Source organism: Corvus brachyrhynchos, unplaced genomic scaffold, assembly GCF_000691975.1.
Source record: "Corvus brachyrhynchos isolate BGI_N302 unplaced genomic scaffold, ASM69197v1 scaffold152, whole genome shotgun sequence".
NCBI classification, from domain to species: domain Eukaryota; kingdom Metazoa; phylum Chordata; class Aves; order Passeriformes; family Corvidae; genus Corvus; species Corvus brachyrhynchos.
In genome coordinates this window covers 7,696,319-7,710,550 of record NW_008237447.1, presented here as the reverse complement: position 1 = coordinate 7,710,550, position 14,232 = coordinate 7,696,319, and the positions used below count along the sequence as shown (strand labels likewise).

The 14,232-nt window shown below is 39.2% G+C and overlaps 1 protein-coding gene across 4 annotated transcripts in view; it reads left to right on the top strand.

The window, feature by feature from the left end:
• NRIP1 (nuclear receptor interacting protein 1) overlaps positions 1-13,529 on the top strand; it is a 95,141-nt gene extending 81,612 nt beyond the window's left edge. For all 4 annotated transcript variants that reach the window (XM_017731526.1, XM_017731523.1, XM_017731524.1 and 1 more), the window contains one exon: positions 4,700-13,529. In XM_017731526.1, the coding sequence (XP_017587015.1) occupies positions 5,057-8,545 (3,489 nt within the window). In that variant the 5' untranslated portion in view covers positions 4,700-5,056 and the 3' untranslated portion in view covers positions 8,546-13,529. The remainder of the gene's footprint in view (positions 1-4,699) is intronic.
• The last annotated feature ends 703 nt before the right edge of the window (positions 13,530-14,232 follow it).

The following is a 14,232-nucleotide window of genomic DNA, read 5'->3' as shown; positions in this document are numbered from 1 at the left end:
TAAAACCAAAATAGTTCTGGGACAGCAAGTCTCACTACCCCCACTCATTCTTAGTTCACTGCAAGATTCTGCTGCAATTTCCAGTGCATCTAGGAATTTTTTTTGAGATCCTGATTTCATTGTGCTCTTCAGCATTTTACTGCAGGCAGGCATAAATAATGGGGAATCACTTAAAATCCTGTGTTTTAGGTACTTTTTCAGTGCTGCTGCTGGAGCTGCTGAGCAACACACAGCCTTTAATATATTTATCCTCAATTATCTTTCTGAAGTTTCCATCTATTATTACTCTATCTGGGAAAACAGGGTACAGAGAAGTAAAACCAGAAGTCAGACAGCCTGTCTGCAGCACAGTGAGTAATTGGACCCCTGGATCCCAAGCTGCCACTGTAATCACTGTACTGCATTCCTCAAATCTGTAAGAATTAAAACGACAGTCTGAGCTGTTGGTTGATGTGGTGGGCTGGAGCCTTTACACTTGGGAATATGAGAATGGGAAGGCAGTGAAGCTAGTGGGAGAATTTTTCTGGCTCTTCCAGTAGTAGTTAAGCATTAGAACACCAAATTTATTAAATAACTGGAGATTTTTATTTCACAGACCAGTTTGATTTTAGCTTTACAAATGCATGTTTTGATTCATCTCAACTTAAAAATGGAGCATAAAATTGCTACAGGAGTTTAATCGTCATGAAAAAACTCTGAAATGCAGTTAATAAAAATGTTTTATCTGTGTGAATAAATACTAATCTCAACTTCTATTAATGATTCTAACCATGTGCATGAGTTTGGGTAATCTCTCTTCTAATGAATGTTCATGTGGGCAATCTGCTAGCCATTGCCAGTTTCCTAAATGATTACCTTAATGGTTTCTGTAAGGTTTTTTTCCAGTGATCTTGAATTAAGAGTGCAGAAGAAGACACCTTGATAATACCAAGTTTTTTGAGTTATCCAATAGATTATGTAACCCTCCTACTCAAATAATGCTAGTCTAGTGTTGTTAATTCACTGTGGCTCTCTGTTCCATTTAGCAAAAGGATTTAACTAGAAATACTAGTCTGGGATATTGGAAAAATTCAATATGGATGTAATTTTGCTAGCTAAATTGGGAACTGTCTATAATTTCTTAAATAGCAGGAACTGCATATCTATTGGGTGAACTACAAGTCTGCTGTTTGTTTGGAGTCTCCAGTTAGGTTTTGCAGGTGAAGTTTTCATTCATTCAAAGAATTCCTTAAAAATCAAAAACAAATATTCAGGAGCAAAAAGCCATTGGTTCTGTTGTTGTGCTTTAACATACTAGAACCTGTGTTCTCAGATTTCATTATCTTTTGCAGCAGTAATATTTTATGGTAGGCAAAGGATCTTAAAGTTTGTTGCTATTGGTGGATAAATATATTTGTAGTTTGCAAACAAAGAAAAACTTCAAGTGCAAAAGTGGAATTAATATTCTGGACGTATACAGTTCAGTGAACATTTTAATATTCCCTTATCTTCCCTATTGTGCCTACAGTTTCTCCCTAGGCACATTTTAAAAGGCTGTAGGACTGATTTCTCATGGTGTGCTTCACTTGGGGAGTGTCTCACCACGTCACAGCATTTGTGCTGTGGATTCTGCTGCTGCTTTAGTTTTGTCTAGGTAAAACATGACTTAATGAGCTGTAATCAGTGGGTGCTCCTGGACGTTCTGCAAAACAGTTGGGTTGTTTATTTCTCAGGATACAGAAGTCTGGGAGAAGATAGTGGAAGTTACAAAAAAAGCGTGCATTTAGAGTAGTTGTGGTCAGGAAAGCACATCAACTTATCAATTTGTTTTGTCACAGTAATTAAATATAATATTTAGGTCTAGAGATTCATAGATCTTAGGAGTTGCTTCAGCCCTTACTGGGAAATAAAAGAGATCTGTTGCTATATGATTTCTCCTTTCTCTTTCTTCTGCCTTTTTCGTTAACTTTCTTTTCTTTTTCATTACCACTGCTCCAGTAATTTCTTAAATATTTAATTTAAAAAAAAATTAACATTTCACTGGGTCCTGGGAAGTGAAGTTCTTTTGTACAGTTTATATGTACTTTTTAAAAGTTGCTGAATGGTTGCCTCAGTTTTTTTTTTGTTTATTTCCAAAGCTGGTTTGGATTTGGCGTGACTACACTTCAGATGGACATTATCATGTGAGATTTTAACACTGTAATACCTTTTGCTTCACTATATCAGAAGAGGCTTTTTAAAAGGATTGCTGATGTCCTGTTCTTATGTGTTAAGTGCTTTCCAGATTTCATTCTCTTTAAAGAAACTTCTTTGCAGCTACCCAATTTCATTAAGTTTATCAGTATTTCGCTAGCACTGGGTAACTAAAATAAAATTTAAAAAATGAAAAAGGGGGCAAAACACTTCTGGAAATGGTTATTGTATGTAAACTGTACTGGCTACAAGTGTCATCTCCTACAAGAGGCTTTTTAAGTACCCGAGGGATTTGTGTGGTCTTTTTTGAATTACCCAAACGTGTAATGAGTAAAGTTGTACTGAATATTGGCTTAATGGTGCACTTGTTTGGGACTCTATCTTAAAGGTGACCTGCAAGCCCTGCTTTTCTCAGATAGTCAGAAATCCTGACAAAATTTCAATTTTATTATCTTAAATGTGGTACAGAGCATATCAAGTGCTACTTGCTTCTTTTTTAGTAACAGCACACTGTCAGCTTCATTTCCTTTTGAAACATGAACATTTGGTTGCAGACAAACAGTTTACTTTTGGAAGCTGGAAAAATATATTCTCCAGATAAAGTGCATTCCCAAATCTTTGAGGAAATTAGTCTAATTGTATTGCTGTTACTGTTGCTGGATGTTTGATGTTTTCATTTGAAATCTTGATTTTATTTTTAAAGGATTTGTTATTTGTGATTTTTATTCTGGTTTTGGGTTGAAACTCTGCAAAAGCCCACCCAGAGGTACAGAGGTTTTTGAAGGAACAGTAAGATATCAGTAGTTTTCAGTTAGATGAATCCACATCTAAGTTGTTTCATGTTTGAAGGAATACTGTGTCTTCTACCAGTAATTGTGTAAATACTGGTTAATGTGGGCATGAATTTCTGAGAGAAGTACTGAGACCTTAATAATAGCTAACACCTTTGCATTTGATATTTAAATGCATGGGTGTACACATTTACAATACAAGGCATTGCTGGTTAGATTTTTTTGTTTGGGTTTGTTTTGGGCGGTTTTTTTAAAGATAGCTCCATTTTTAGAGTTTTTCTAGATTACTTAAAACCTAATAAGGGAATCTTTGCCCTGGGAGATTAGGACTGTTAACATGACAGCTATTTAGTAGTTCTTATTCTTTACTTTTTTAAGATCTGATTCTTTTCTGACTTCTAGTTGCCTGTAGGTTTTGAATTAAAAGCTAGCTTCTGGGAAATCAATCATAAAATATTCATTCACTTTAGGAGGAGGCAAGGATTTCATCTGTGTACATCCCTTTTAAACTTGTAAATACAAGTTTTCAATGGAGTTTTAGCTAGTGAAAGCAAATTGCAGAGTTCAGTATGCAGAAGGACACTTACCTTTGCTCATGTTGAATATTTATGCCAGTTCAGTATTGAATGAGTGAAGGAGGAGGCATGTGTGGTGTGATGATCTCATTATTGAGCTGTGGTGACTGAACTGCTCGTGCTGCCCATTGACCCAGCCCAGCCCTGTAAGTGAAACTGAAGAGACGCATCCAGCACAAGCACCATTGCTGTGCATTTTAAAACAGCTTTTTATACCACATTGCCCCATCCAAGGGAGTATTTAGTAGAGATACTACTCACTCTTGAAGAATAACAAGACTTCAGGGAAGAACTGGTTTGGTTTAGTTTTGCCATCATATGTTTCATGTACAGATAGAACATAAAGGTGAAAATCCTCCAGGAAAGGGAGGGTTTTGATGCCAGGATTTATATTGCATCAGGAGCATAAGCAACCTTTTCACCACTCTTATCACATGATTGTTCTAATGACTTGTGTGTGGTTGTTGGGTGCTGCAAGAAGAACAGATTTCACCCCCGTTGTGTTACCATACTGGACTTTGCATTAGTGCATAGTCCTGGGCAGCACTAACGACTTGGTTTCTACTTTCAGCAATATCATCCCCCTGCCAAACAAAAATGTACTCGTATATATGATGCTGCCTATTCTGTTATTTGAAAACATACTCAACATGAAACTAAACATTGATTTTAGGCCTGCCTTTTCCTGTTAGTTCTATTTTAGAGTGGTAGCCTGCGTGTCCTGTGTATTTACATTTACAGAAGAAAAGTTCATACAACTGTGAAGTAAAATTCAATGGAATTCTTAAAAAACTGTGTTTAGAGTGATTCAAGATTTTCCTTGCAGGTTTGCTAGTCCTTATTTTTAGCTGCAGAATAGCGAAATTCAGTGAAGGCTTGTAGTAGCTGTGCTTATGAGAAGCAAGCTTAATTTTTATATAAGACTTTGTCTCAGAATTGTTTTCATTAAATTCTTTAAATTGGTTACGATGTGTTTTGTCCTTATTTGATTTTTTGTTTCTTCTGGAATGTGTTTGTTGTTTACAGATCCTGAATTTCTGCCTAAGACAATGTGTGGGGAGTTGGGTTTGGATTGATTTTTTTTTTTTAAGGAAAAAAAGTCTTATGCAATTATATCTTATCCTAAATATCCTCTTTCTGTCTTTTGTGTTTCTGACTTAGGAATTTTATGAGCTTGGTGGAAATGGAAAAGGAAGAAAAGCAAGCTGGTCTCCTGAAGAAAGAAGGTGGCAAATACTTAATGGAACTTTGTTTCTGTGGAACCATGTTTTGAGTGCTCCTCCTAGACGTTGTCCATAAATATCCTAGATATCAGCTGATTGCTATGATTGGAAACCTGGCTCACCAAACAGTGTACACTGGGAGAAGCCTGCCTAGGATAATACATTTTCTATTGTTTCTGAAAGTCTGTAAGAAAACACTATAGACATCTACCTGTTATTAACTCTGCATCTTGATTCAGCGAAACTAGTCTTTGAAGTGAACAGAACCAGAGCCTTTTGGAAACTTTTATTGAACATGACTCATGGAGAAGAGCTTGGCTCTGAGATGCACCAGGATTCTGTTGTTCTAACTTACCTAGAGGGATTACTAATGCATCAAGCAGCAGGAGGCTCAGGTACTGCAGTTGACAAAAAGTCCACTGGGCATAGTGGGGAGGATCAAAACTTTAAGATTTCAGGAAATCTATTTCCCAGCTGTCAAAGTAATGGTCCAGTTCTTAACACAAGTACATATCGGGGATCTGGTATGCTGCACCTCAAAAAAGCAAGATTGTTGCAGTCTTCAGAAGACTGGAATGCAGCAAAGAGAAGGCGGTTGTCTGATTCCATTGTGGATTTAGATGGAAAAAAGGAAGCTTTGTTGGCTGGCATGGTTGAAAATGTGCCTAAAGGCAAACAGGATAGCACATTACTTGCCTCTTTGCTTCAGTCATTCAGCTCTAGGCTGCAGAGTGTTGCTCTGTCACAGCAGATTAGACAGAGTCTTAAGGAGCAAGGGTATTCCCTTAGCCATGATTCTTTACAAGTGGAGAAAGATTTAAGGTGCTATGGTGTTGCATCCAGTCACCTGAAGACTCTGCTGAAGAAGAGCAAAGCAAAAGATCAGAAGCTGGACAACAGCCTGCCTGACATAACTAAAAACCTGCCCAAAGAGAGGTTTATAGAATCTCCTCATGCGGTGCAGAGCAGCCCTAAGGTGATGAACGAGCCCCTGTCATGTGCTGCAAGATTACAAGCTGTTGCAAGCATGGTAGAGAAACGATCCAGTCCTGCTGCTTCGCCCAAGCCCAGCGTAGCATGCAGCCAGCTGGCCTTGCTCCTTTCCAGTGAAGCCCACTTGCAGCAGTACTCCAGGGAACATGCTTTAAAAGCACAAAATGCCAATCAGATTGCAAGCGAGAGACTTGCAGCAATGGCCAGATTACAAGAAAGTGCTCAGAAGGACATAGGCCAATTCGGTTTGGCAAAAGGAATGACAAGCCATCTCAATGGTCAAGCAGGATCATCCCCTAAAACAGTCACTAGCAAAGGCAACATGGCACCATTTCAGAGTTCAGTGGGAATCATGCATTCGCCTCCCAAAACCATGGGATACAAAAGTACTGTGGAAAGGAGTAACCTGAAAACGTCTCCCAGCAACAGTTTGCTCTTACATTTGCTGAAAAGCCAGAATACCACCAAGCACTTGAAAGGGCGTGAGCAGAGTGAGAGAGCCAGCCTTTTTGAAGACAGCAGCACACCAACAACTGTTGATGAGTATTCAGACAACAATCCCAGTTTTACAGAAGACAGCAGTGATGATGAAAGCTCCCATTCTAACTGTCTTCCTATAGACCTATCCTTTAAACAGAGGACAGATAAACCAGATGTAGGTCCACCTGCATCACTGGATAACCTGACTCAGTCCTTGCTTCATAACTGGGATCCAAAAGTTTCCTGTCCAGAGAACAAGGAAGAGAAAGACACTCCGAAAGCTTCTAAGCTGAATCCCCACCAGAAAGTAACACTACTTCAGCTGTTACTCGGGCATAAGAGTGAAGAACAGGTAGACAAGAGTAATGACCCTCAGGGACCACACAGTACAGCTGATGTGGCAAAATTCACTGTACAGACTGGGAAAAGGACTCCTGTTACTGACAGTCCCAGTGCCAACCGCATGACTCCGTTAAGCACTCCACCTTTGCTGGCTTCTGCAAAAGCAGACTCTCCTATAAATCTCTCACACCAGTCCCTGGCTGTCAAGCGGAGCTCACCACCCTATGCCTGCAGCATCCAGCCGGACAGACTGATGAATCCCGCATCTAAACACTTGATAGACCTGTCCAAAAGCAAAGAAATTCAAGGAGCTAAGCTGAGCAGGACCGACAGTCCCCAGAACTCGTCGGCATTCAGTGCCAGCAAGCTGCTGCAGAACCTGGCTCAGTGTGGCATGCAGACTTCCATGTCGAGTGAGGAACAAAGAGCTAGCAAACAGCTGCTGGCAGGGAACATGGATAAACCTGTGGGCTTGATTGATAGATTGAACAGCCCTCTGCTTACGAATAAATTGAGTATGCATGAAGAAAATAACAAAATACTCAGTTGTCAGCCTGCACCCACTGAACAAGGACTTCCAGGTTCGGAAATAGAAAATCTCCTTGAAAGGCGCACTGTCCTTCAGCTGCTTCTGGGAACTCCCAGTAAAGGTAAAAGTGAAAAGAAAGAGAGGATGCTTTTAAGAGATGAAAGTTCTCAAGAACAGACAGACAAGGCTTTGAATGAGCAAATATTGACGGTGAAAATAAAAACCGAACCATCTGAAGAATCAAATGTTCCTTATAATTCAAATGCACAACAAGTAAGAGAATGCAAGGGTAACAAATTCCAAGGGTTTGTTCATTCACTGCAGAGAAACACAGCTGCTTCTCCTGCATCCGAGGAGTTGAAAACTGAGCCTCTTTCACCTCAAGATTTCTCCTTTTCCAAAAATGGCCTGCTAAGTAGGTTGCTGAGACAGAATCAAGACAATTACCCTGCAGATGAGCTGGACAGGAGTCACCGAAACAACGAGCTGACACACCTTGAATCCAGGAGTCTTTGCACGGTACCGAAGAAGAGGAAGCTTCATGCTGAGCCTTTGGAAAGCCCATTAAAAAAGATGAAAAGTAATGTGTCTGATGCTGCAAACAATCACGCTTCTCCTACTGAGGCACTGTATGGGCCTTTGCTTAACCAGCAAGAACTGAAATTCAGCAGAAGTGATGCTGAATTTAAATATGCTGTAAGTCATGGTTCAAATAGTGAAACTGAAAATAGGAGTTGGTCTAGAGATAGTAAAGGCTTTAATGTGTTGAAACAGCTGCTTCTCTCAGAAAACTGTGAGAGAGATCTGTCACAGCATAGGAATAACATACTAACAGAGGGCAAGAAAAAAGGAAACAAAACCAGTGCAACAATGAATAAACCTGAATTCACCATTTCTTCTGTAAGATCATTGATGGGAAGCCCTGTGCAACAGAACAATTGTGTAGATCACAGAACATTTCAGTATCCTGTAGCAGTAAAAAGTCCTGCCAGCTCCCCCTTCCCTGAACATTTGGGGAGTACAGTGTCCAGACTCGAGCCCGACCAGTTTAGCATGTGTTCCATGCCCAGTGAGAAAGGGCCCATCAGATGGGTGATCACAGGCATGGACAAGAATGATTATGAGAAAGACTCTCCAAGACTGACCAAAACCAATCCAATATTGTACTACATGCTACAGAAAGGCGGCAACCCTGTCAGCAGCCAAGAAGCACATGACAAAGAAATTTGGAATGAACCTTCATTTACTGAGAGTTCAACTCATGTTACAATCAAAGAGGAGTTGACGTCTGACGCAGAGCTTAAAACTCCTTTTAGTAACTTAAGAAGCCCTTACAACAGCCATATGGGGAGTAACACCTCTCATCAGCATGGTGGTATGAATGGAGAAGCGCATGGACTTCTGGAAAAAGTGCGAACAATCAAAAAAGAGCCAGAATAAACTGCAGCCTCCTCAGTGAGTTTACAATCAGTGGTTTTGAATCTTTGTTTAAAAAAAAAAAAAAAAAGAAAAAAGAAAAATGAGTATGAACTTGACTACTGTATAAATTGAGCATGATTTTAAGAAAAAAAGCATGGTCTAATTGAAACATGTTTTCATTTGATAAACTTTTTATTTTTCTGTTGATGTTATTTAAAATACATGTAGATAAAATTTGCTTTACAGTAGATTGTCACAAGGAAAATAGAAGGGTTGTAATTTGTACAAGAAGTTTCTGTATGTATCAGATTAAGTTATGAGTACTCTTTGATCAGAGTCTTATTTGGATCTGCAAGCTTTTGGTATAACATAACGTGTAAGCGTACAGCCTAGGTGGTGGTAATGCTGCGTTTCCTCCCTCCCTGTAAAATAATCCTTCTTTTTTTGAAGCCTGAGCATAGAGACAGTGTACTTTTTTTTTTTTTTTGAATGTTTTAATATGTTTTGTGAAATTTTAAGAATAACTTTTAAGAAATGGAGCAGTCCATCCAAGGTATTATCTTGTCATATTGGAAAACCTGCATCAGTGTTAATAATTTAAGTGCACTGAAATGTATTTTTTAGTGCTTCCAAAATTTGTATTGTTATTTTTAAATCTTGTTTGTGGTCCTGCCAGAATAGTGGTGTAAAATCTATTTTTCTTCCTTGCCCTGCTCTTGACAAATGCCTTCCTCAGAATTCTTAGCCATAGTTATGAGTTACTAGTTACGATTAAGGGTTTTTTCTAGGTTTTTATAAAAAAGGCAGATTTTCATAGGCCATGCAAGTACTGCATGAGTCCTTTTGTCGGCACATTCCTGTTGCTTCCCTGCCTAAAAGGGGAAAGCCAAAATGCCTCTTGGAGTAGTGTGATGGATAAGGCTTAGTATATGTATTCAGTGAGGAGATGCTGGAAAGCTTGTGAGGGGGATGAGTGGAATTGTCTGTTCAGCACCATCCTGCTTCCCTGTGGAAGAATACCAACTGTACTAAATCAGACTTTCACTCAAAGATGGAATAGGATTTTAATGAAAAATGTGTTGGCCTCTTCCTACAACCAGGGAAAAGAATCTATAATCTGCCAATATTTATTACTCTCTGAACAGCCGATGCATGGTTTAATGCACTCCCCTTTCACTGCAGAAAATCTGGCTTTAGAATAATTTTCCAGATAGCACTGAGGATAAAACTGTGGTTTTGTCATGTTCTGTAATGGATAGTGGGATATGTCTGAGAAATCCTTCTCTGCCCTTTTCCTCAATCCCCACCTGTGCTGTGATTTGTAACATCTGGCAATACAAGCCTGAGATGGGAGGAACTGAAAATTGCAGTCAAAGCTGAGACACCTTAAAAGAATTGCTGGCTGGGGAAGAGCCATGTGGCTCTGCTTTCCCGTTAGCACTGTCAGTGTTAACTCCATTTGCAGCCCTTATTTCTCTGTTGGGAGGAGGAGGACAAAATCCAGTTCCTCTAAATTATATGAATTATTGGCAAGCAGAAGTTCTGCTGAACTTTTTACTCCCCTAAAAGTTCTCTGTGGCTTCTTGATTTCACTGATAATCCTCTCTGCCATGAGCAAGCACCTAAGCAGTTGGCTTGCACAAATAATGGAAGCTACACTTGGGTTTAATTTTGTCTGTTTTCACCATTGCAAGCCGATGACATGACAAAACTGCTGTTTCTGTCCATCTCATGTCTGCATAGCAGAGATGAGTGACGGGGCATTTTGCTCTTTTCCTGTCTGGTTTGGTTTCAGAGATCCTTTTCCCAGACTTCTGGCTTGCTGAGACAGAGCAAGCTGTTGTCCCCCTCTTTCCCCTGTCCCCAGCCTGAGATCAGTTCCTCCTCTTCCCAGTGCAGTTCCTACTGAGAGGGACTTCTCCTGTCTGACAGCTGGAAAATGCACCACTATTCTGTTTTGCCTCCCTCCGGGGGATACCTTCTTTTAGGGAACACAAATATTTGGCAGTATCCGATAAAAAACATTCCCCCTGGTTTTTATGAGAAATAACAGAGCAATTTAAAGATATATTTTTATGTTATTTCAGTGAAGCATAATATATTAATGGGCTGTACAAAGAAGATTTATATTTTAAAACCTTCACACAAATCTAGTATCATTTTAAATGTCATTGTCTGAAGTATAATATAAAAATAAAATTTTGTTTGTCTTTAATATTGCATTTATAAGTGGCCCAATGACAATTCAGATGTCTCATAGAATAATCATTAATGAGATAAAGTATATTTTGGATTGACAGTGGAACTGAATTCTTTTTATATGAGTCAACCCAGCAGAAATATTAAAAAGATGGTATTTGTTCCATCCATTAAATGTCTTTTAAAGTCTTAATTGATTATTTTTCTTGAAACAATGTGTATATAGGTAGGAAATATATACAATATAGAATAATAGATGGTCCCCAGACTAAATACAGGGCTATAATTTGCTTGAAGGGCTCCACAGAAAAATGCAGCATGAGAGGATGTGGAATTATCTGGTTGAAAAAACTTCTTCAAAGTTAAGTTGAGATGAAGAGTGGGGAAGAGATTCTGACCCTAACAAAAAATAATATTGAGATCGAGCAATGTGCTGACCTTTGTATTTATTCTAGGGTAGTCTATTGTTATAATATATACTTTTGAACATTTAGTTTTGGAAGTTTTATAAAACAGTTAAGTTAAAATGTTAACAGTTTGACCAGTTAAGGATTTAGCTTTCTTTTTAGTTGATGTTAATGAAAGGGTATTGCCATTCTCACAGACGTCAGTAAACTCTAATATACAAGAATTTAAGTTCAGGACATGGTGTTCATGGAAGAATCTTATCTCTTGCAGACATTGCAATCTCAAACAGCAGGTAACAACACCGAGGCCCTTGAGAGAGGGCAGGACATGCCAAGGGACTGCTCAGTCAGCTGCTAAGAGGGCAGCAGCCTCCTCCTATACGAAATTCTCCAGTGGTTATTATAATCACTGGTGTTACCCTCTCCCTAGGAAAGAGAGGTCTTCTTTGAATCTACCCCATCCACATTTACAGCATGTACACCTTAGGACCAAAGGCTCTTGAGTTATTTTTTGTCTTGTAGCATGGGTGAGTAAGAAGGAGTTCCTGTTTTTTGCCTTGGAGACTTTTCCATCAGAGAAGAGGAGCTGGGTTTGTTGCCCCAGGAGAGACTGGTAGGGCTGGCTACATTTTCCCAAGCAACTCTAAAGTCCCTGATTTCCACCAACCCCCATAGATGGATTGCAAACCAGGGTCATTTCTTGAGTAGCACTCAGTACTCTCAGCAACTCCTGTCTCCTCTAGGCCTTTTAGACTATAGATTTGAAGCAAAATGGGGTCTTGGCAGATCTTGGCAGCAGCAGCTGTATGGGCAGAGTGGTGCAGGATCCATGGGTGCTGGTGTGTGATCCCACCATCAAAGGAGCAGGGGGGAGGGGAGAACACACCCCAGTTACAGCCAGCTGAGACTGCTGGGGGAAAGCTGCCTCCAGCTCTCAGAGCAGTGAGGAAGTGAGTTAGGGAATTGTCTCCACACCACGCTTAGAGCTGCAGTTGCAGACCCTGGGAAGTTAAACCTGAATTAACTTTAGCCCCACTTAGCTGGGAAGGGCTGGGGCTGAAGCAGTTGGGTTGTGGAGTGCCCGGTGCCTTGCTCAAGGGGGCGTCCCCAGCACTTGGTGGAGTGCCCAAGCCAGCTGGATTTGGGGATTGACTTGGAATTGCCACGCAGATATGCCTTTTCTTTCCAGAGGGAAGTGTCTGGGACTCAGATATCCAGGTTTCTAGTGTCTCCTCTGCCAAAGCTTGAGGAAATGATGGTGGGTTAAGCATGACCGCAGAATCAAAGGTGGAGAGCTGGAGGGCTTCTCTACTGATTCCACATAGCTGGGCAGCTCAGTTTGAGAAGTTTATATGAGATCAAAAGGGAATTCAGCCATAACTTTCACTTTTCTTAGCCATTTACTCTTAGTGATGTTTTTAAATTTTTAATTTACAAATGTTTTTAAAGGATAGAAATGAGTGGTTTAAATTTTCCCTGTTAAATGTTGGTGAAAGTATTACAGCTCTCATTGACGTCAGTGACATGATATTACCAGTTTGTTCTCTGCCACATCTTACAGAGGAGTAAACTGGTAAGTATATATTATATATATATTTATATATAATGTAAATATGTTGACTTGTTACGCCTATAATATGTTGAAATTGGTTTTTAAAAGGTGATGTAAATAGTGGTTTCCTTAATGAAAAATACATATTTTGTATTGTTCTAATGCAAAGGAAAAAAACCTTTTAATCTTTTTTGTTATGTATATTCCATGTATAAGTGTAAATATGATCACATAGGTTTAAAAACTTTTGCATGTATGTATACAGTTGCAAGTCTGGAAGAATGTATAGAAAAATTCTTTTATTTAAAGTTGTGATTACCTGCTGCATGAAAAGTGCATGGGGGACCCTGTGCATCTGTGCGTTGGCAAAAAAAAAAAAATGTCTTAACAAGTCAGGTCAGTTCAAAACACAACAGTATTCCACTTCTGGACATGACTTCTGCTGTGGTATTTTAGCTTTGTGAAAGAATGTGCTTCAAAGCAAAAGGGTCTGGAAAAAAAAAATGCAAACCTACTTTTAAAACATGAAGTGCTCATACAACTATAATAAATCATGTAAGTTCAGGACTCCATTTTGCATAATTGAAATATTGTACCAGGACTATTCCATCCCTGTAAAACAAAGGAGTATTGATTCTCATTGCCATACATAAGAATTCGGGATTTTACCACAACCAATTTTATTGTGATGTGTCTTCAGTAATTTAACTGGTCTCATTTTTTTATTAGAAATTAATTTCCTCATGTGATGTCACAAAACTGTACATACTGCAGTGTGAAGTTTTTTTAAATCTTTCAGTGTTTACTTCCTGCAGAAGATTTGAATAAATGAGAAAAATGCATTGTCTTGATGGTTTTTAAATCTGCTTTATTTCATGTGTACTTTCCATTCTTGGAATGTTAGTGGGCTTTTTGCATCAGTGCTGTTGATACAAATTTCTGACAACAAAAGTACCTCAAGGAACTTAGGTACACATAGCCTTCAGCAAGGCTACTGACTGGAAACTGAGAGTTGTGGAGCTGGAAATGAAACAATCTAAATCAGATTAACAGCTTTACTTCACAAAGCTCTGTATTATGTTTTATTTAAATACCCTTCTGCTTATTAACTTGAAATCAGTGACCATAAACTGGGAACCTCTAAATGGGAGTTCTCATGTGAAAATAATTTTAAATGTTGAAACATTGTTCAGGTCCCTTGTGTAGGGCAGAAATACCTGTCTTCACACTAAAATCTACTTTGGTTCATATCACAAAGAAGACTTCTCAGTTTATTCTATTTATGTTCTTAAGCAAACATGTAGAATAAGTAAACACTATTTCCCCATGAAGCCCACACAAAGGTTTAATGGTGCACTTCCATCATATTATGGAGTTTTTAAGTCAGCTTATGACATTAGTGCAAATGATGGGCTGCAGCCTTAGTGCAAGTGCTGTTTCTCCAGAAAATTTTTGTTCCAGGGTGTCCAGACACAGTGTCTGGAGCTGTACAGTTGCAAGCAAGCACATAGGATAGGTCATGAGTGTCTTGGGGAACACGAACAGCTGTT